Raw genomic sequence first — 21,371 nt, 5'->3', positions numbered from 1 at the left:
TCTACACTGTAGACTGACTTTGGTCATCATTGTTACCATGAAAATAATGCCAGCCCTGTGAAGATTGAAAACATAGGTAGAACTTGTGTATTCCACACAACAAAACAGAACGTGAATGCACTTCATTGCTGAGGGTATAGCTAAATAACCACAGCATCACTAATGCTAGGAGAGATCTAGAGTCTGGGGTCAGGTGCCATGTTGGGAATATTGTTCCTATCTTTTCCATTTAATTTCTGTACCAGCCTTACAGGGTAAGTGTGATGTGCCTGTTTTACAAATGAGGAAATTGTGATTCATAGAGATTAATTAATAGCCCTAAAGGACATGTAACCAGTAAATAGCAGGGCTGCAATTAGAACCCAGTTATGTCTGATTTCAGGCCACACTGCCTCCCTTTTGTGACCTGAAGGTAGATGCTGGGTGTCTACCTTCTACTTTGTTTCCAGGTCAGTCAGTCAGTCTCAAAAGTGTGTGTGTGTGTGTGTGTGTGTGTGTGTGTGTGTGTGTTCACCCACTAAAGATGGGTAGCCACTGATATTTAGGAATTTTCTGTGAAAGCTCCAGGAAATGACCAGATTTTCCCACAGCTTGTCCTGATGTACTAGGTAGCATCTCATCCCTTGAGTGTCCTGATGTGATCGCTGTTTGCATGGCAAAGGCTAAGCTGGGCAGCCTGCCATGTCTACCTCGTGATAAAATGACAACACACCATTTGATGTAGTACCACTTTCATTGGAGAATGTTGAGCCCAGGAGACAAGGAGATGTGGAGAGAGTGAAGCTGGCTCGGCTGGAAGCAGGACAAAACCTTAGTGGGTTATATGTCTTCATCAATCCCAGACTTTTCTTAGATCTTGCTCTCTTTGTCCATAGGGAGAAAAGAAAGAATTCTCATTTGATTGCCCTGCTGATCAAAACCCTCATGTTGTCCTGATGCTGAGGGTCACAGGTTCCTCATACTAAACTGGTTAGTCCTCTAGGTTGTGAGTCTCATGATCCTGGGACAGATCTCTGCAGGACCTAAAATTTGTCCAAATGAGAGTGTGAAGGGCCTGAATGGAAACTCCAGAGAACCAAGTTGGAGCCCTGATTGCTCCACTTACGACCTTAAGGCCTTGGGCAGTCACTTCCTTTCAGCACTGACATTGGCCCATTCCATTTCTCAGCCACAGACGCATGCTGGGAGTCCGTGGCTGTACCAGGGAGTTACCCACACTTCAGAATCCCACCCTCCAAAGCCCAGGAAACACATAATTCACCAGGAAGCAATGGGGCCACCTATTGTTTACAGTTGTCCTAGTATAGGATGGCAGTTTAGCATAATTATCATCCAGTGAACTGTCTTAAAACATCAATATCAAGCTCAGCAATAAGTTAAAGCAAAACACTAAAAAGGTATTTGAGGTAAAATCTTACCTAACTAGACAATGCAATCTGCCCCCTCTCTCAGCACTCCAGATAGTTGAGTTTTGATTATATGAGCTAAACACCCAGACATCACAAACATCATCACACTTTGCCTTCTTTCAGCATCCTGCTTTCAACATGATCATTGTGTTCTGTTGAGTAGTATTGATCCCTGGGTTTGGTGTCTTCACTTGGGTTTCTGCCCCTAAAGGGCAGGGGGCAAAGTGGTGGGTGGCTTTTTTGTGTAAACCAATGCCCTCAAGAAGAACTCTCTAAATTCAAGCTCATGTTAGCTCTGTCATCCACCTGATGATAGCAAGTCACTCCCCATCAAGGTGTTCATTTGTTCGCTCATTCAGTCATTCATTACTTGGCTGCTCATTGAGTAAAGGCCAGGTGCCAGGCACTGTGCCTGGAGGGCTGGGGAGAGAGATGAGAAAGGAGGTCCAAGTTGTCAAAGACCTCATTGTCCCTGGGATCACCACCAGGTCAGCAGCTCAGTGTGAACTTGCTATCCTTATAGCAGGAAAGCGTTAGTAAAGGACAGAAAATTGAACCAGGGTAATTGGGGAAGATCTTCCCAAAGAAGTGACTGTGAAGCTGAGATCCACAGACAAGTAGGAGGTAGGCCAAGGGTGAGAGAGCAAGATCCCAGGAGGAAAGGGATGACAAGGCCACCATCTGCTGCTCAAGAAGAAACACCTGCTTCTCCCCCCAACCCCCCAAGAACTCTGACCTGAAATTCCCACTCCTAAAGATGCCTGAAATACTGGGTATTAGTTTTAAAGGAAAAGAAGGTGTGTTCTCAGACCTTGCTGCTTCTGTGATAAGCTGCCGAATATCTAATTGTCCACATTCAATCTTGTATGCAGGAAATCACAGGCGGATTTTTCTCCATCCGCAATTTATTTTTAACTATTTAACATCAGATTAAGTCTTGATGTTCCCTGGATGGGACATCTGCAGGCTTTTTGGGCAGAGAAAATGGAGGGCTTTGTCCATTTCCCTGCAGTGCGTCTGCACTCTTCCTGTAACATGGTTTTTTCTGACAACAAATCTCCCCAGGCTCTCCTTAGCCCTGACTCGGAAGATAGCCTCTGGGTTGAGCCAGGGAGAGTCATTAGAGGGGTCTGGTTTTTCACTCTCTTCAGACAAGCAAGTGGATTTGAAGCCTTCGGGGAGTGTTGAGTGGATTAAGTAGGCAATTTGATCCATTGATTTGACTAATCATCCTTCTTTTCTGTGAAGTTCCAGAGCTAGCCAAAGGTGGGAGAGAGAAAGGTAGAGGTGAGCTTGTGGCCCATGTGGGATCGCAGGCCTGCAAACGTGCATTAGTTAGCAAGTGTACAACACACGGCCTATGCTTCCCCGATGGTCAATACCTGGCTAAAACTTTTCTAAACCAACCCGCCGGACTTGACTTTCACTAGGGATTGACTCATTGTTCGGGGAGTCACAAAACTGTGGCCTGAGGAACTAGAACCAATGAATGCATGGTATCTTAAATAAGAGAAAATGTATGATATTTTATTTTTTTATTTTATTTTATTTTATTTTATTTTTGCTTACAATCATTATTGAAGTTATACAAAAAGAAGCCCCCCAAAGTGAAAAAATATATTATATACAAAAACACTTTCCCTCAGGAGGAAGGCTCTGCGCCCTCTCTTAACATGCAGTGCTTTCAACTGTGATGTATGATATTTTAAATATTTGAAGATAGGTAGCGAAAGAAAGAACAAAAATCTGGATTTTTTCCCCTGACTCCTTTATATCTTTGAACTGGGATCTCAGTTTTATTAACCTTGGCACTAATTTGACCAATGACTGGGATAAGATTCTTCAGTGTAAAATTTCTTCATTGAGCTACATCAGATTTTTTCCTCTTTTCGCCACCAAGGATACTTTTTATTATTTTGACCCAGTGCAAGACATATGTATGAAGGTTTTTATTTCCACACAAAATTGCATTTGGCCTGAATGAGTGTGCACGCCCACTTTTTAAAGTGGTGCGGTAGCGTGTGGCTCTGCACAGGGAGGTGAGGGCTACCACTCTCGCGTGATTTCATTCCAGCCCAGAGCAAACACTTGACATTTCCGGTGGCCTCAACAGCTTCATCTTGGTTATTCATGCATGTACTTATTTTTACTTCACTTGGGTCAAAAAGGTATTGCCCTGCCTTATACTTTCTTGGGTATTGATGGAACTTTGTGAAAGGTTTACTCACATCTCAAGGCCCCAACATGTAAGAGGAAGTAGAAGACACAGTGTCCCAAAGACAAAACATGACCTGAGTAGCTTCTTTTCCGGGTTCTGTCCTACCATACCTGATGAGAAGTAAGAGAGGTTGGGCTCTTGAAGGTCAGTTATTGTAGCTCCACTGGAACCAAATTAAGGAAAACATCAATAACCAGATTTAATTAACAAATTGCAGAAAGGAGCCTGGAAAAAAAACCTCAGACAGAAAGACTTTTTAAAACACTGAACAGGAGTCATTTATCAACAACTCACATTTATAATACTTCTTTCTTTCTTTTTTCTATTTTTATTGGTAACTTTTATTTTAAATAATTTCAAGCTTACAAAAAGCTTCAAGGATAATACAAAGAACTCTTTTATGCCCTTCACCCAGATTCTCCAGTTGCTCACATTTTGCTGATTTGCTTTATCCTTCTTGTTTTACACATATGCATATAATTATAGGTTTTTCTGAACCATTTTTTTATTATTATGTTATGTTAATCACCATACATTACGTCATTAGTTTTTGATGTAGTGTTCCATGATTCATTGTTTGCGTATAACACCCAGTGCTCCACTTATTTCTTATTCCTACATAAAAAGAGTTACTTCAGAACCTTAAAAAAGATAAACGTTTTGGTAATGCTTATATTTCAATTCTCTTCAAATTTCTAAGAACACACACATACACACTCCACCCACAAACGTGCCCCGCCCCACACACACTTTCATTTTCCCCTGTGGCATTGACATTTCTGAAAATATACATATGTTCACACACACACACACACAAACACACACACACACACACGAAACCAAATAACTTAGGTCCTCATATGTTTTTTGATTCATTTCCTGAGCTGAAAGTATCCATTTTGTTAACCCCAAAGGTTATTTGGTCAGTGTGTAGTGGTTACCTCTCCAGCCGCAACCTAGTTGACATTTTGGTCCAGTTATTAGAGCACTACAAGTCCTTTGATCCACACCTGCCCTGTGGCCCTATACACAAACCATTCATGTGTCAGAGTCTCTCCAACTCATGAGTCATGTCCTGAGCAGGAATCCTGCCTCCCTCCCTGGGCTTGCCCCATCCCTTTTACTGATTCCAGCTTGACCCTGAGATGAGGTCAGTGCTGGGGTTTACATATGTAATCCACACATCACAACGGATGTGATATTTTAAAAGCTAAAACTTCGATTGGCAGCTTGCCTCAAATCATGTGGCTTCAAAGTGGCTACATCTGAATGGTTGTGCCAAGTTCTGTTTCAGCCAGTTCTACAGTTTAGCGACTCTTTTTGATTAAAAATGGCCCAAGTGTTTAGTGACTCAAGCACAATCACATTCCCATCCCAAGATGAGCATCTTTCTGAGAAACTCAAAGGATATTATCAGAGTAAGAAATCCTGAATTAGCTTAATAGAGGGTCGGCTGAACAGAACCAAACAATCTCAGGCAGGACAGAATCCATGTCAGGCACCACTTGTCCTGGGTTAACCTGGTTCTGCGGTCTTGAGCCAGAGCTTGGGGACAAAATCTGGGATGTTGGTGATTCCCTCTGTGGGCTCTGAGCCCCCTTATCCTGAGAGCTCTGTGATTGGCCTGGAAGTTTGGCCACAGCTGACCATTTGCCCACACCTCATCCAAAGAGAACCAAAACCAGTGAGTTTCCAAGACCATGAGCCTCCGATAGGATGAATTGAGGCAAGGAGCAAAGCATTAAATGTCAGACGAAGCACACTGGGAAGAGAGCTTAGCATGTCTGAGACCTAAACCCCCAAATGAAGAAACTGTCTTAATGATCTGGCTTATCAATATTAGTTGAAAGTTCAAGAGCGAGGCTGTGGGCTTCATATAAATAGCAAATTCTAGAAAATTCTTCTTGTGGGATCTACCAGAAGTAAGGTACCTCCCACATCACTGTTTTATTCTCTTAATCATAAATTTCAGGACACAGAGTGACAAAGGCCAATGAAAGAATTTCATACAACTTTGATTCCTCATCAAATGTACCATCCAGCCAATATTTGCAAACTTTCAGTTCAGCTGAAAGCTGGAAAACAATGATTGTCCAGATAGTCTGGGCCCCAGACTCGTGTCTGAGTGCTCATGATTGAAGTTTGGGAACCAAGTTACACACGGTTGCTGGAATCCAGCACAGGCTGGCTGGAAACTTCTGGACTGTTATTTCAGCAAACAGAGTTCTGCCCCCTTGTTATTTCATTTCTTGGAGCAGAAGCTAGGAGCTTATGAAAATTACTGAAACCTCTTCCCATAGCGAAACCACATAGACCTCTCCTGCAAGAAGATCTCATTGGCCATTATTTGGCTTTGTTTGGAAGACAGATTATGGTGACATAAATACCCAGAACATAAAAGAGAAGTAAGTGGTATCCCTAACCAAAGTACTGTTGGGCATGTAATCCGAATGTGATTCTTCATTTTCTTTTAGTATAGATGAGGAAAGTTGTAACAGTCTTGACTAACACTCCATAACCTCGTTTATGGAGGATGGTCCAGTTTGCTAACACTAACATTCCTATAAGAAGGAAGAAATGTTAGCAGTGGGTTCCAGGAAGCCCCATAGGGATAATTTCCCAAGGGTCCCCCAACTCAGTACTTACCCAAATGCCACTTAGAGCCTCCTTACCAGGAAAACAGTATGTACCACATTCCAAGGAAATCTCTGCTCCCCTATCCCTAGATTGGAGGGGAAAAAACTTGTATCTCTTTCAAACACAGCAAATGTTACCCCTGAAGCACTGAATGCAAATCTTCCTGGATTAGATCACCTCAAAGCTTTCCTAAGAAGTGAGCTTAGGGAAAAAAAAAATACCTTTCTTTTTTAAAAAGGTAGGAGCTTTCTATTCTGGGAGTGGGATTGGAGTTTTAATAAACAGAGAAAAAAATAGCTCTAATGTGTGCCGCTGGGTGCTCTTATTCAGGCTTAGTGTTTGTTCTTGGCCATTTCTTCTTACATTTGTAGGACCTGGGAAGTGGGTTTGGAACTGAGTGAGGCAGAAACCTCCGCCTTTTGCACAACTCAAACCGTGCAGGTGGCAAGTTTGATGTAGAGCTGCAGAGACCTCCAGGGCAGGCACAGGGAGATGCTGCCAGGGAGGCAATGCAGGGGTGAAGCAGGCGTTGGCTGAGGAAGCCTCAGCCTTACCTGCTTCTGAGTGCAGGCTCCAGCCTGAGCCTGGAAGCAAGGAGGGTCTTGGGAAAAGATAAAGCATCTCAGCACAAGAGAAGAAGGCACTGAGCCTGCTGGACTTGGCATTTTCTCTGGGTCTTTCCCAGATCAGCAACAAGCTGGCCCATACTGTGGGGTCCCGATCACAACCGCCTACAGCTAAATCTCAAGACTGCCATGTCCATCTCCCAGAGGCACTCAATGATGACTTCAACCTCCACTTCAGGCTGTCTTGTGGCAAACACTCAAGCTGACCTGAATCCAGGCTTTGGTCTTTGTCATCTGTGACCTCTGGTGCCTCAGTGGCCAGCACTGGGAGGTAGTAAGGGGGTGGTGCATTCTCTGGATTCCAAAATCCTGGATAAAACCTCATGTTGACAAGCATCATAAGGCTGCCTTTCAAGGCTCTGGCTCTTGGCTGGAATTATATTCAGTTGTGTGCTAAAGCCTTTTACTTCCTGCTGATCAAATATTAGGCATTTGATTGAATGGTAGAAAAAGAAACTAGGTTTTATTTAATAAATACAGTTTGCTAAACAGAATCTTGCCCAATCGGAGTCCACTTGGGAGAGAATAGGAAAAAAAAAACAGGACTTTTGATAGCAAGAGTTTGGAAACAATGCCCTTATTAGTGCTCTATAGTCTTATAGCCACTCATGCATGCATACATTCACTCCACACATACTTATTAAGAACCTACCAAATATTCCAGATGCTCGAGAGTCAGTTAGGGATAAAACACAGTGCCTGATCCTCAAGGGGATCATAGCCTAGAGGAACAGACAAACACACAGTTAGGCAACCCCCATACATCACGGTAACTGCTCTTCTGAGAATAAGTGCAGGCTCAAGCAGGCTTCCTGGAGAAGGTGATGTCTAATTTTTTTTTTTTATGTTATGTTAGTCACCATACAATACATCATTAGTTTTTGATGTAGTGTTCCATGATTCATTATTTTCATATCACACCCAGTACTCCATGCAGTACGTGCCCTCCTTAATACCCATCACCGGGCTAACCCATCCCCCCAGCCCCCTCCCCTCTAAAACCCTCAGTTTGTTTCTCAGAGTCCATAGTCTCTCATGGTTCATCTCTCCCTCCGATTCCCCCCCTTCATTTTTCCCTTCCTTCTCCTAATGTCCTCCATGCTATTCCTTATGTTCCACAAATAAGTGAAATCATACGATAATTGACTTTTTCTGCTTGACTTATTTCACTTAGCATAATCTCCTCCAGTCCCCTCCATGTTGATGTAAAAGTTGGGTATTCATCCTTTCTGATGGCTGAGTAATATTCCATTGTATATATAGACCACATCTTCTTTATCCATTCATCTGTTGAAGGGCATCTCGGCTCTTTCTGCAGTTTGGCTACCATGGACATTGTTGCTATGAACATTGGGGTGCATACGGCCCTTCTTTTCACTACATTTGTGTCTTTGGGGTAAATACCCAGGAGTGCAATTGCTGGGTCATAGGGTAGCTCTATCTTTAATTTTTTGAGGCACCTCCACATCGTTTCCCAAAGTGGCTGTATCAACTTGCATTCCCACCAACAGTCTAAGAAGGTTCCCCTTTCTCCACAACCTCTCTAACATCTGTTGTTTCTTGCTTTGTCAATTTCTGCCATTCTAACTGGTGTAAGGTGGTATCTCAGTGTGGTTTTGATTTGAATTTCCCTGATGGCTAATGATGATGATTTTTTTTTCATGTGTCTGTTAGCCATTTGTATGTCTTCTTCAGAGAAGTGTCTGTTCATGTCTTCTGCCCATTTTTTGACTTCATTATTTGTTTTGTGGGTGTTGAGTTTGAGAAGTTCTTTATAGATCTTGGATACCAGCCCTTTATCAGTAGTGTCATTTGCAAATACCTTCTCCCATTCTGTGGGTTGCCTCTTTGTTTTGTTGACTGTTTCCTTTGCTGTGCAGACTCCACCCCCAAATTACTAGAACTCATACAGCAATTCAGTAATGTGGCAGGATACAAAATCAATGCACAGAAATCAGTTGCTTTCTTATACACTAACAGTGCAATTGTAGAAAGAGAAATTAGAGAAACGATTCCATTTACAATAGCACCAAAAACCATAAGATACCTCGGAATAAACCTAACCAAAGAGGTAAAGGATCTATGCTCTAGGAACTACAGAACACTCATGAAAAAAGTTGAAGAAGACACAAAAAGATGGAAAAACATTCCATGCTCATGGATCGGAAGAATAAACATTGTCAAAATGTCTATGCTACCCAGAGCAAACTATACCTTCAATGCCATCCCCATCAAAATTACAATGACGTTTTTCAAAGTGCTGGAACAAACAATCCTAAAATTTGTATGGAATCAGAAAAGACCCTGAATCGCCAAGGAAATGTTGAAAAAGAAAAACAGAGCTGGGGGCATCACGTTGCGGGATTTCAAGCTATATTACAAAGCAGTGATCCAAGACAGCATGGTACTGGCACAAAAACAGACATATAGACAAATGGAACAGAATAGAGAGCCCAGATTTGGACCCTCAACCCTATGGTCAAATAATCTTTGACAAAGCAGGAAAAAATATGCAATGGAAAAAAGACGGTCTCTTCAATAAATGGTGCTGGGAAAATTGGACAGCCACATGCAGAAGAATGAAACTCAACCATTCTCTAACACCATACACAAAGATAAACTCAAAATGGATGAAAGACCTCAGTGTGAGACAGGAATCCATCAAAATCCTAGAGGAGAACATAGGCAGTAACCTCTTTGACATAGGCCACAGCAACTTCTTTCAAGATACATCTCCAAAGGCTAGTGAAACAAAAGCAAAAATGAACTTTTGGGACTTCATCAAGATAATTGGTTTTTAAAGTAGTAGAAAGGCATGCAGCTTAGATGCTCCATGTTTGAATGCATAAAATAGAATGGGCTGAGTAATTGTTTAGTAGGTCATATTATGGCAGGTGTCTAGGCTCCAGCACAAGGTCAGATGTCATTTGCATTGGGTCTGATTCTATACACTAGAAGGGGGGCACATGGAGGGAAGTTAATAGGATCTTACTCAGGGATTAGAGATAGGACCCCAGGTAGAAGTTGTGAACAAAAACAGGGAAGAACTTCAGACCAACGTTTCCCAAATGATATTTCATAGAACATGTAGAGGTGATTTGAGCCAAAAAGCATTTTGTGGTTCTAAGTTTGGAAAATACAGAGTTTTAAAATCTCATTTCTGCAGAATTTATCCGTACCTTAATTTCAGTGACACGTACTGTAAATCTCTCAACAAACACGTGCTGAGTGGCTATGATGCAATGAACCGTAATGGATCCATATTTCCTAAACTGATTGGTCCACAGAACCATTTTGTAAAGAAGCATCCCTTGATTCCCTGTGTTCTTTGAACAAGTTTTTTGGAAAGGACTTAACTAGGAGAATTAGTGATGACTTCCCCAGATGCCAACACTGCAACTATGTCAGCGGATTTGCAGTATCTCCAGGGATGCTTTGGAGGGTGTTTTGCAATTGGAATATGCGATCCATAAGAACTACAGTGTTTCTGACTCAACAAAACTGGATGTTTCTGGAGAGTACACCTTCAGCTGGAAATCTTACTGGGAAGGATGTATTTGCTGCCACAACCTGATGAAGGACTACCAAAGTTCATGGCCATCCATGAAGTGAGAGGACAGTAGGAAAAATAGATTTTCACTCTGTATGTCATATAAGACAATTCCCAAAGAAAAGTCACGGGCCGAAACCAGATGGTGAGTGTAAGAGGATTTATGGCTTGCCCCACCCCATTCAGATGCGGTTTACAAAAGCGTAACTGGGACCTGTGATGCTGATTTTCACCCGAACCCCCAGATTATCAGGCAAACCCTATGTTCAGAAACTTGGGAGAAGGGGCTTTGGTTCTCATCTGGGCTTTGATCCGTCCTGAGTGCCTATGAGTAAGGAGGTCATTGAAATGCGTCAGGAGGGCGTGGATCTTGGTTAGGATAAATCTCAGGGCTGCTGTGCTTTTATGTGAAGAGACTCAGATATGAGAGGCCAGCTCAGCAGCAACCTTTGATATTTCCCAACATTGCTGCTCCAATCTGACCTCCCAAATATCTGGAAATAGCAGCTAAGGTAAATAAATGAGTATACACACTTATGATTGTATATAAGCATAATATGTATTTGAGCTATACATTGAAACATACATTCAGATACATGTATTCAATTTTATCTGTATGTATGTATATGTGTGTATATGTGTGTGTGTGCGTGTGTGTATAAATATATATATTTCTATTATTCTCAGGCATTTCCCATTTCCTTCCATTTCATCCATTTGTTTTCATATTGCTAGCCAACTGCTTAAGTCGTTTACATAAAATAATCTCGACTTTTAAGAGGTCAATTGCAGTTGGAATCCTATTTGAAAGCTTATGCTGTTTTTTAATATGATCTTAATCTTGCTCCCACTGCAGCTGTCCATCTCAAAAAGAGAAAAAGGCATATTCTATTAAGAACAACTGGTTCTATAATGACTTTAAATCTGCAAATGAGACCCATTACCCATTTCCCCAATACTACTTACAAAAGAATCCCTGTGAAGTATCAGCGTATGGATTTTTGGTGTTGACAACCATATCCAACTTGGTCAAATCTTAGTGGTCATCACGAATGGAAGAGGAGAGGTATACCAGATGATCTCAAACCACAGTCACCCCCAAAGCCAGCCGTGCTTTGCAGTGGTGCATGGGGGGTGAGTGAAAGCAGATGATTTCCCTCCCTAATTCCAGTTCGCTTGACTTCTTGAGTTGATGCTGGCCTTCCCTTGAGCATATACATCCTGAAGCTGTGAGGTGGGTACCAGAGACATTGCTGGTCCAACAGCAGATATGATGGTCCTATGTCATTGACAAAGTGAATGATCAGGAAAGGGTCCACTGAACACTGACAACTGTAATAAAATCCTAGGGATATAACTGCAAAGAATAAAAATAATTGCCTGGAGAAGAAAAGAATTCTCCAGCACAGCATCATTGACATGTTGATACAAGGGCTCCTTCCCAGCTCTTAACTATAACCTGGTAGCAATGATGAAAAAGAGAGAGGTGCTTCCAGACTTTTATTTGAAGTAGACACAAAGCTGGTAGAATTTTGTGGGGGGTAGGAAAGCTCTGACAGGTGCCTCAACTGGTCTCTGCCTCCAGAAGTGGCCAATGGTACAGGCAACCAGGAAGCAACGTGTATTGCTTGTTTTCGGAAGGAGTGCTTATAGACCAGAGTCAATCTCTCATGACATTTTCACCAGTCCCAATCGACGTAAGAAAAAATGAGCAGAGTTATCCATTAATTTAAATGCGTCCAATGTAAAGGACTATCCTTTGTTTCAAGAGTATAGCATTCTCGTTGAAAAAAAATTACCCTTTATTTTATGAAGTGGTGGTCACATCAGAGAGCTGTCATGGCACTGGTGGCTGCTTTTGTAATTTATATATATCTGTCCCAAAGATATTTTTTGAAATTCCCCTTCTCTGTGAAATCCAGAGGTTCAAGAGCCAGTGAAGGCATGAGGGACTGGTAGAGTAGGTAGGATCAGTTTCGTTCCAGGAAGGAAAACCGTGAGAAAAATTAAAATGACAGGGAGAGAAAGAAATACCTAACGATGAATGTAGTGAGCCAATATTTAGCCGATTCCACATCCAGCTGTTCGACCCCAGCTCCAAGCACTTGCTGGGGGAGCATCTTGGCATCTCTAAGCCAGAGGGTAAAAGTGCATGCCCAGACAACAACACCATGAACATTTCCCCCTCCCCTCCAAGATCGAGAACTAAATCTTGTCATTTTCCAAACTGTGTGGGAAGAATTTCTGCCCAAGAAACCAGTGCGGGATGCACAGTGTGGCCGACAGTGCAAATGCCTTTGGCTTCTGAGATGCTGTTGTAACAGCATTTAGTTCCAGGGGCTCAAGCCCTCTGGCCCTGCATGGTTCCTGCTGTTCAATTTTCTGGGACATTGGTCCCTGCTTCCTTCTCCCTGCTCCAGCCCTCCTCCTCCCCTCTCATCCTGCCATTCCTCCCCCTAACATCTATCTTTTTCTCTGCAGTAGCCTCCTTGGTATTCAGAGCTGAAATTAACTGCTTCAGGGTTCTAGGAGCATGTACTTTACTGTCTTATGTTGTCACATGCAACTCCATCCTTTATCCTGGGGCTGGAGAAAGGGTTTCAGTAAATTCTACTGGTGATGAAGCCCTACTATGGAATTCCTTAGAGACCTTGAATTTAGGTTACATTAAATATCTCCATGAAAGTTAAAATGAAGAGTCTAACAGTACCAGAGGAAGAATCCTTATGGAATGGGCTAGAAGTTTTCCATGAGCTCAAAGCCTCTGACTCTGGCTCTGGAGTCAGAGGATCTGACCCGACTGTAGATGAGCTGATGGCTCTTGAGCACATGCCTCTGAGGCTCAGGGATACATGAAGGGTTCGGGTAAGACAGCATCCCAGGTGCTCTGTCAGGTCCCACAGGCTGCCATCTGATGGCTCCATCACCTGATCCCAGTCTAGTCTGTGGGCTAAGTGTGGCCAGGCTGGGAGGCTGGCAGAGAAAAGCAGATGCGGTGAGCGTGTACAGAGAGGCAGGGAGTTTTCACTTCCTGACTCTACAAATGCACCTCATCCTGGACCTCTCCCCAGGGAAATCTCCTGGAGGAGGAGATGGACATCCCTGTCCCCATATCCCTTCGGCTCTGACTCCCACTATTTTGTCAAAGCATTTGTCTTTAATTGGAGCTGTGAGCAAGCATTGCATTTGGCTTGATCCAGCCAGTTGGTGTTGTCACCTGCAGCTGAAACAGCGGGAGACAAAGGCCTCCGTGTCACACCTGGTGGATCTTCACAAGCCAGTGCTGTTGCTGCGTCCATGTGACCAACCAGGGTGGTCGCGCCTTTCCCCACCTCATGCTGTTTAACCCCTGGGAAATGTTGAGAGGCTGCAGCTGCTTGCATTTTTTGCCTAAAAGGAATGAAGCATTATATATCATTATATATCTATATCAAGATTTAGATCTATGGGGGAAAAAACATATTTGTGAAGTGCAAAAATCTAACAATCTTCGAGTTTAAGGAAGAGATCCTGGCACGTTTGGCTCTCTGTCCACAAGGAATGCCAAAAACAAAAAAATGCAAGCCCTGGGTCTCCCAGTCTCTCCACCGCCATTAAAGGAAAGACCACAGGAGAGTGTGGACTCTGCTTGGTGAGAGATGATCATTTCTGTGGACTTTTCAGCTATTTTACTTTCTGTTATTTCTGGTGGTTCTCTTTCTCTCATACCAGCCATGTGCCTGGTTAGAGAAAGGGTCTTGATTAACATCTCCAAGCTAACAACTCTTTAAATACCTGAACCAAAGGAATTCAGTGCACCTACCCAGAGGAAAGGCAAGGGACCCTCCTGATGTGATATTTTGTGTTTCTCTGAAGCAAATGGCTAACTGATCGACTTCTGTAGGTTTCACTGAATACGACTGCATGCATGGAGTGCTATTACTGTTTGCAATGCAACCTGATCTAAAAACATTGCATTTCTTTTTAATCCAAAGGGGACTAGCAGGTTTATTGTGTTTGCATGTGCTTTCCCCCTAGACTCTGGCTGCCCTAACAAGAAATTCAATAAATCTACTTCCAAACCATCTTGCACAAGCTTTGCATGTCCAGTCTGGGCCTGAGGAAATTAACAAGAGAATAGAACATACCATCGACTTGCGGAGTGGCGATAAATTGAGAAGAGAGCATATCAAGCCATTCTCACTGATGTTTAAAGACTCCAGCCTGGAGCACAAGGTAGAGCTGGGTCTCCACAGTGGCTCTTTTTCTGAAGTTACTTGTCGTAAATGTTCATGGGACCAGAGAGAGAGCCCAGGGGCTGCGGTGTTGGTTGGTGTGTTTGTCGTTTGTTTGTTCGATTTGGTTTGGTACTGTCTTTTCTTTTTCTCATGAGTAGACTGAAGGCCATGAATGGAGATGCTGGTTAGGGCAAGAGGGCCTCAGCTTTGCTCTTCAAGGAGAAGATAGCTAAAAGAACAAAGGAGTTCCCTCGACTTTGAGGTTTTTAACCCTAAGGGACATTAGCAGCCACTTGCTTTTGCTTTTAGGAGAACTCATGTCCGTTCTAACCCTTGTCACATAATGTATGAGAACGCCCAATAACTGGACACAAGCATTAGTGATAAAGACTGCCTTTCTTAGATTACAGACACCTCTTCTCCCATTTTCCCAGTTGTCTGATGGCTCAGAGGCCCCCTGATGTAGGCATAGCGGAAAGGAGATGGGTGGTGGGTTCAGCATTCGGTTGGAATTCCACCTTTGCCACTTCCTTGCCATGTGACCTTCAGTAAGTGAGGTAGCCTCTCTGAGCATGAGTTCCTCAATGCACCATGAGGATCATGGATGTGCCTCCCACTTAGGCTATTATGAGAAGTTCCAGGCAATGCCTTGATTAGGTTAAGTGTTCAAAAATGGAAGCCATCCCCATACTGACAATGACGTTTTCCCATGCCTCTCTCCCGCCCTAGCTCTAAACTGTACAGGGTTGTGGGGAGGTAGGCGCTGTGCCTGCCTAGCTGGGCTGCTCCTCTGCATTGAGGGAAGCGGACAGACCTTCCTGGACTGAGCACAGGAGGGTGCTTGGTCTCTGCAGGAGCCTCAGGCAAAAACAGCAGGGAATTTGCAAGCAAATTTCAGGAGTTTGATCCAATACTCTGCAAAGCTCCAGTGAGCAATTTTTTGTTACTTTGTTCAGCTGCCTGGGACATTCTGCTTTCCTCGATTTGGAGAATTCACACTTCTGTGCACATACACCATTCCCAGTGAGTTTCTGTGATTAACTAACTAAAGGTTGCAGACTCCAAAATTAGTATCTTCACCTCTAGTTCACAATTTGAAATGGATTGTGTCTGTGTGCTAACAAAAAGAGAAGAAACATTTTGTCTCACTCAGCACCCTCCCCTCCTCCAAAGAGCAAGTAGGCTTTTCTTACTTGTAATATATTTAAGGGGCTTAAGGTCCAAATTAAATGCGTTTTCTTTTGTGGTTGCCACATTGAAGGAGTTAGGAAGAACAGGGTGGTCTAGCAAAGAATCTTCTCAATTAGCCTGGATAAATACCTACATCCAGAGCTATACAAAACCCTTTTGTTCATTCTTGCTAAAGATGTACTTGCTTCGCTAATGACCTGACCCCTGCAGACTGTAGATAATTTTTCATGTGTTTTATTCAGTAGCGTCTGCATCTCATCTGCAGGACCTGGTGTTGGAGCAGGAGTGTGCCTGGGGGGCGGTGGGGGGGGGCGGGGGGGCAGGGAGGGGTTAGAGTGTGTCTGAGGTTGATTTCTGGGTCCAGGAAAGGTTCTTCTAGGAGAAGCAAAGGGTAGCATCCTGAACTGGCATGTGGGGATTTGCCCACTGACTGTTCAGCCTTGCACTATCCAGCGTGGGCTCTGCCTTGCATGGGTGCCCATGGTGAGGACAGTGGGGCACATCAGAACGTTTGTTCACTCCCCCCCCTTCCTGTCACAGAGACCTTCACATTGACTTTTGCTCTGAGACTCTCTCTAGGGGCTGCATTACTGTCGAGCTGAGGATGTATCATAAGTAATAGCCATTGGGTATTTACCAAATACCAGGCACTATTCTAAGCTGTTAGCACAAATTCACTAACAATGGCAGTGTGAAATAAGTGCTCTTATGAGCCTCATCTTATACTTGATGAAATGGGGACACAGAAAAATGATTAGGTGGCCCACCCCAAACTCCACCTGTCAGTAGAGGGGCTTCAATCTGAGCCCTCTGTGAGCCCCCAGCCGCTGCCTGGTCTGTTCACCACACTGCCTCTCCCAAGAGTCCCGGAGCTTGTTCTCTCCCAGGCCCTCATATAAAGACAACAGTCCTGTGCTATCTGCATTCTCTCCTCTTTGAACTTTGGATGGGGTGGGAGGCAGGAGGCAGGAGGTTCTGGAGCGAGAATAAGTAGGAAAGAGTCCTGGAGCCTTAGCTGATTTAACACAGCACCTTCAAGTCCATAAGATTCCAGAACTGGAGAATAGTATCAATGCATCTACTGTGTGCCTGGTGTTTATGTGTATCGGTTTATTGCATCCTCAGAGAAACATTACTATCCTGCTTACAAAAAAGAAAACTGAGCTGTCTAGAGGTTAAGTAGAGGTCATAGATCTCAAAATCTGGCTGCCATATTCTGTTGACTCTAAGGTACCATCATCCGTGAGATGCCCCATTTTCTATGCAGCACTAAGTAAGAAAAACCCAGTATGGGGAGTCTGGAAGGAACTCCTCCCGATAAGCTGGGCTTACCCCTCGAGTTAAGGATGGACAGAAAAAAATCCCATCCAGCAGATAATCCCACCCACATGCCCATTCCCTGGGACTGGTCTGGAAAAAAAGGAGCTCTCCAAGAGGTTAAACTCCAAAATGGAATCCAAATAGCCTTGCCGCCTGATTTCACACGCTGAATGTGATCTTTAAAAAACCTCAGTCAGGGAATTGGATGTGAAGTGGTCCCGGGTTGATATTGCCCCCTGCTGACCAGCAGAAGCAATCACAAACCTCTCTGAAAGAACTCAAGGCTTTACCACTCCATGGAGAGTAAGATGCATCCTGGTTTCAGAGAGGTTTAAAAGTGAGGGGAAATTTGTGCATCTTAGGATTGTTGTAATATATATAGCATTTGTGACTCCAAAGACCTCTTTCTCCCCACTGCCCTACCCTGTTTCTTAGGAGCGAGTTTGCACCCCTAAAAGCATCTTTTCCAAAAGGAAAACAGGAAATGGAAACACTGATTTTTACCGTTGGAACTTTTGTGGGGAAGGAAAGGCTTCATTCTGTTTGAACAATAAGATGTGTGAACAAGGGAACGCCTTCCCCTCTCCACCCATGTAGTGAGTTAGAGAACATAAAAGCTCCTTCGAAATGTCACTCAGACATTTCCTGATCACATTCGCTTATAAAAATGGGCACCTCTACCAACAGTGTTCTGTGAAATAGGACCTTTATATACCTCGTGGTGTTGCACAAAAATACCTGTTGAATGAATGAAGACTTGGGTTAAGGAGCAGGTTAGAGGAGACTGTCTTGACTCCTGTAAGCTGGTCTTGGGATATTTTTTAGAACTCTGAGAGCCAAAAGACATGAGTCAGTGTTGATCTGACTCTCAGCAGTGGAGCTTCAGGAGAGAAGACTGTGAAGTTCTGCTCATGTCCTACCATGTCATTTCATGGTGGTACACACACACTCACACACTTACACACTCACACATACACTCACACTCTTATACACTTATACATTTACACTTTCTCACACACATACCCACACAGAGGAATCTTTTTGAGTTAAGCTTCAGAGCAGCATGCTCATGACTCATCGTCACCAAGGTTGGGCAGCATGTGTTTGCTTCTCTCCGTGGTCCTCTGTTTCCTCATCTGTGAAGAGAATCGGACAGCCCCTGGTATCCTTCAGCAGTCGATGCCATGAGCCCCAGAATTCCCTATGACCATGGTGACCATATGTCCTGGTTTGCCCAAGATGTTTATTTTCTTTTTTTTTTTTAAGATTTTATTTATTTATTTGAGAGAGAGAGCCCAAGCAGGGGAGGAGGGGCAGAGGCAGAGGGAGAAGCAGACTCCCTGCTGAGCAGGGAGGCAGACATGGGGCTCCATCCCAGGACCCTGGGATCACGACCTGAGCCGAAGGCAGACGCTTAACTGACTGAGCCACCCAGGCGCCCCAAGACATTGATTCTCTCAATGTGATTATTAGTAGCACCTCCCTTCATTTTCAAAACTCACCAGTGTGGATAACAAGAAACATGAGCCAGGGCTTGGACCTCAGCCAGGTTAGAATCCATGGTTCTTAGCATCTCTAGTTCCCAGCATCCCCATGAGGACCTTCTGAGCAGACCTCTGGGTGGGATGGGGGGCATAATCCAGGCAGCAAAAGTCCCCTCCAGTCCTCCCAAATTTCACAGAAAAATCCTCTGCCCTTCTTTAGCCTCGAGCTAAATACTTCCTGAGACAGCTTACAGATCTCAGGGGCAAACAAAAATCAGAATTATGGGAAAGGGATGTAGAAACATGGCATGTTTGTCAAACACTGTTGATCATATTGGATTTTTTTCTTTCCTTACATATGACTTTTTTCTTATAAAAAAAATGAATGCATTTTCACTAACAAAAGTTTATGCCAAGGATATAAGACAAAAAGAAGAAAATAATATCTCCTGTGACCTTACAACCCAGGATAACCACTGCAAATATTTTGGCATCTGTCTTGCTACGCCTTCATGATTGCAATTCTGTATGCTTATTTACATGATTTTTTTATTAAAATGGGACCATTTCATACATAATGATTTGTGATACAGTGTTAAGCACTCTTTGCTTGACCCTTTTCCCATATTATTAAATATGCAGTTACAAAAAAAATTGTAACCACATACTACTTCATTGCATATTTTAACCATTTTTGGCTTTTTTTCCTTAGTTTTTCACTCTTATAAATTATAAACTGCATTGCAGTAACCATTGTCTTAATTAAATCATACACCCATGCTTAATTCTTTCCTTGGGAAAAAGATCCTAAAAATGGCTACAAGAGAACGTACATTTAAAAATATTGATGTGCATTACAAAATTGCTCTCAAAACTGTGACTATGCTTTTAAATTGCCACTTTGACAAGAAACAGCATATCTCTGTCACTTTTATTTTTTTTTAATTATTCTTGAGGTTGAAAGTCTATCTGTATATGTTTTTATGTTTTGGTCTTCCTGTTTCTCCTTTTGTGATTTGCACATTCCTCTTAATTGTCATCTTTCATTGCAGTGCTCACCTCAGCGTTATTGATTTGTGAGTATTCTTTATATATATAGTGAAAGACTTAACCCCACAACACTTACAGGAAGGGGATCAGCCTCTGGTCCTCATTTCTCTTCTAGGACAAGGCTCTTTTTTTATTATTTGTGAAGCTTAGGATGGGGAAGGCAATTAATTATAATTACTTATGGATGTTTCTAGGCCAAATAAACCAGCCCAATATCTGTAGTGCCTGAAGAGAGCTCAGTAACACAGGGATACATACTTGGAGGGACTTTGTTAAGCTTAGTTTTTGAAAACAGTATTGCCATCTCTGAACACGTCAACTTCCTCATCACGAGTAAAGATTAGGCTATGTTTAATACATACTTCAGAATTGGTTTATGGGAATTTATGCTTTTGATGTGAGCATTTTAGGAGGCTAAGTATTAAAATCAAACCATATCGATGATTAGATTTCCTTCTTCTTTTTAAATGCTGGCATCTTTTTTGCTAAATTCCAAAACCCTTTCCATTGAGAAATGACCTCCTTATGTGACTGTGAAAATTTTAAGGATAAAAAGCCTCTTTGTCCTAGGCTGATATTTTTCCAAGTAAAAGAGTATTTGGGGATCTTGTTAAAAATACAGGTACCCACCCATCACTCTGTCCCCAAGATTCTGATTTTCCAGGGGGACCCACATTTAGGATTCCAGGATTCCTTTGTCCCAAATTGGTGGCCAACCTTCTCTGTCTTTGACTGCACATTAGGATTTGGGGTTGTCACTCGCCAAACACCCTCAGAAATCAGGTCATATCAGAAGGTCCTAGATCCACACTGGATGCCAATATGGCCTCAGGGAATGTCTCCATAAGGCTCACAGTGTTCCTAGGAGCTCAGACTCTAGAGTCAAGCAGACTTTGATTCAAATCCCACTTTGGAAATAGAAGTGGGTGCAAAGAATGGTTGATGGATTTACGGGTCGTGAGTGGATGCTGACACATTGAGAGCTTTCCATCACGCAGGTGGACATTCATACATCTCCTTTATCTCACAAGTGTCTGGTCTTTGTTAAACAACAGAGGAGGAACATACACGTGATTGCTGGATAGACATGCTTGAATCCAGTTCCTACCAGTTACTGACTGGGTGACACAGGACAAGATTGTCTCACTGAGAGGATGATGATCATAATACCTGCCCCTCACTGGGTTGTTGTGAAATTTAGTTGACATCATACTCATGGAATAGATGTTTGAATAAATGCAATAGTTATTCTTTTCCCTTTCTTTGTGATTGATCCTATGTCAATCCACATCTGGGTGAGGCTAAACCCCCACTTAACATAAATCTCACACTTGTAGAGCTTCCATAAAGAAACCACTTCATTAAAAATGGTGGGAGGAAACAGTGTTCCTGTGGCTTATATACCAGAGTCACAACCTTCACATACACATAATCACATAAGTACATAAAGGTGCCAACTAACCAAGTACACACGGACAGCCCATTGTGGGAGGCCTTCCCAGCCCTGCCTTCAGGTTATTAGAGCACAAGCAGTGGCCATCTTGACCCCCTGGGATGTATTTAAATATGTAAGAGTCATTCAGTTGTCTTTTCTCTAAATGATTTTATTATTCCAAATTCTCTGTTATCACCATCTTCCAAATAAGATGAGAAAGATCAGCTCTCTCTA

General features: G+C 42.9%; 1 protein-coding gene across 2 annotated transcripts in view; it reads left to right on the top strand.

Moving 5' to 3' along the window:
- The window catches only part of ADCY8 (adenylate cyclase 8), a 231,857-nt gene that overhangs the window by 128,733 nt on the left and 81,753 nt on the right, over positions 1-21,371 (top strand). For both annotated transcript variants that reach the window (XM_032415938.1, XM_032415939.1), the window contains exon 8: positions 14,458-14,655. In XM_032415938.1, the coding sequence (XP_032271829.1) occupies positions 14,458-14,655 (198 nt within the window). The remainder of the gene's footprint in view (positions 1-14,457; positions 14,656-21,371) is intronic.

Source organism: Phoca vitulina, unplaced genomic scaffold (assembly GCF_004348235.1).
Source record: "Phoca vitulina isolate PV1807 unplaced genomic scaffold, GSC_HSeal_1.0 scaffold18, whole genome shotgun sequence".
Taxonomy (NCBI): domain Eukaryota; kingdom Metazoa; phylum Chordata; class Mammalia; order Carnivora; family Phocidae; genus Phoca; species Phoca vitulina.
This window is presented reverse-complemented; position numbering and strand designations above follow the sequence as displayed.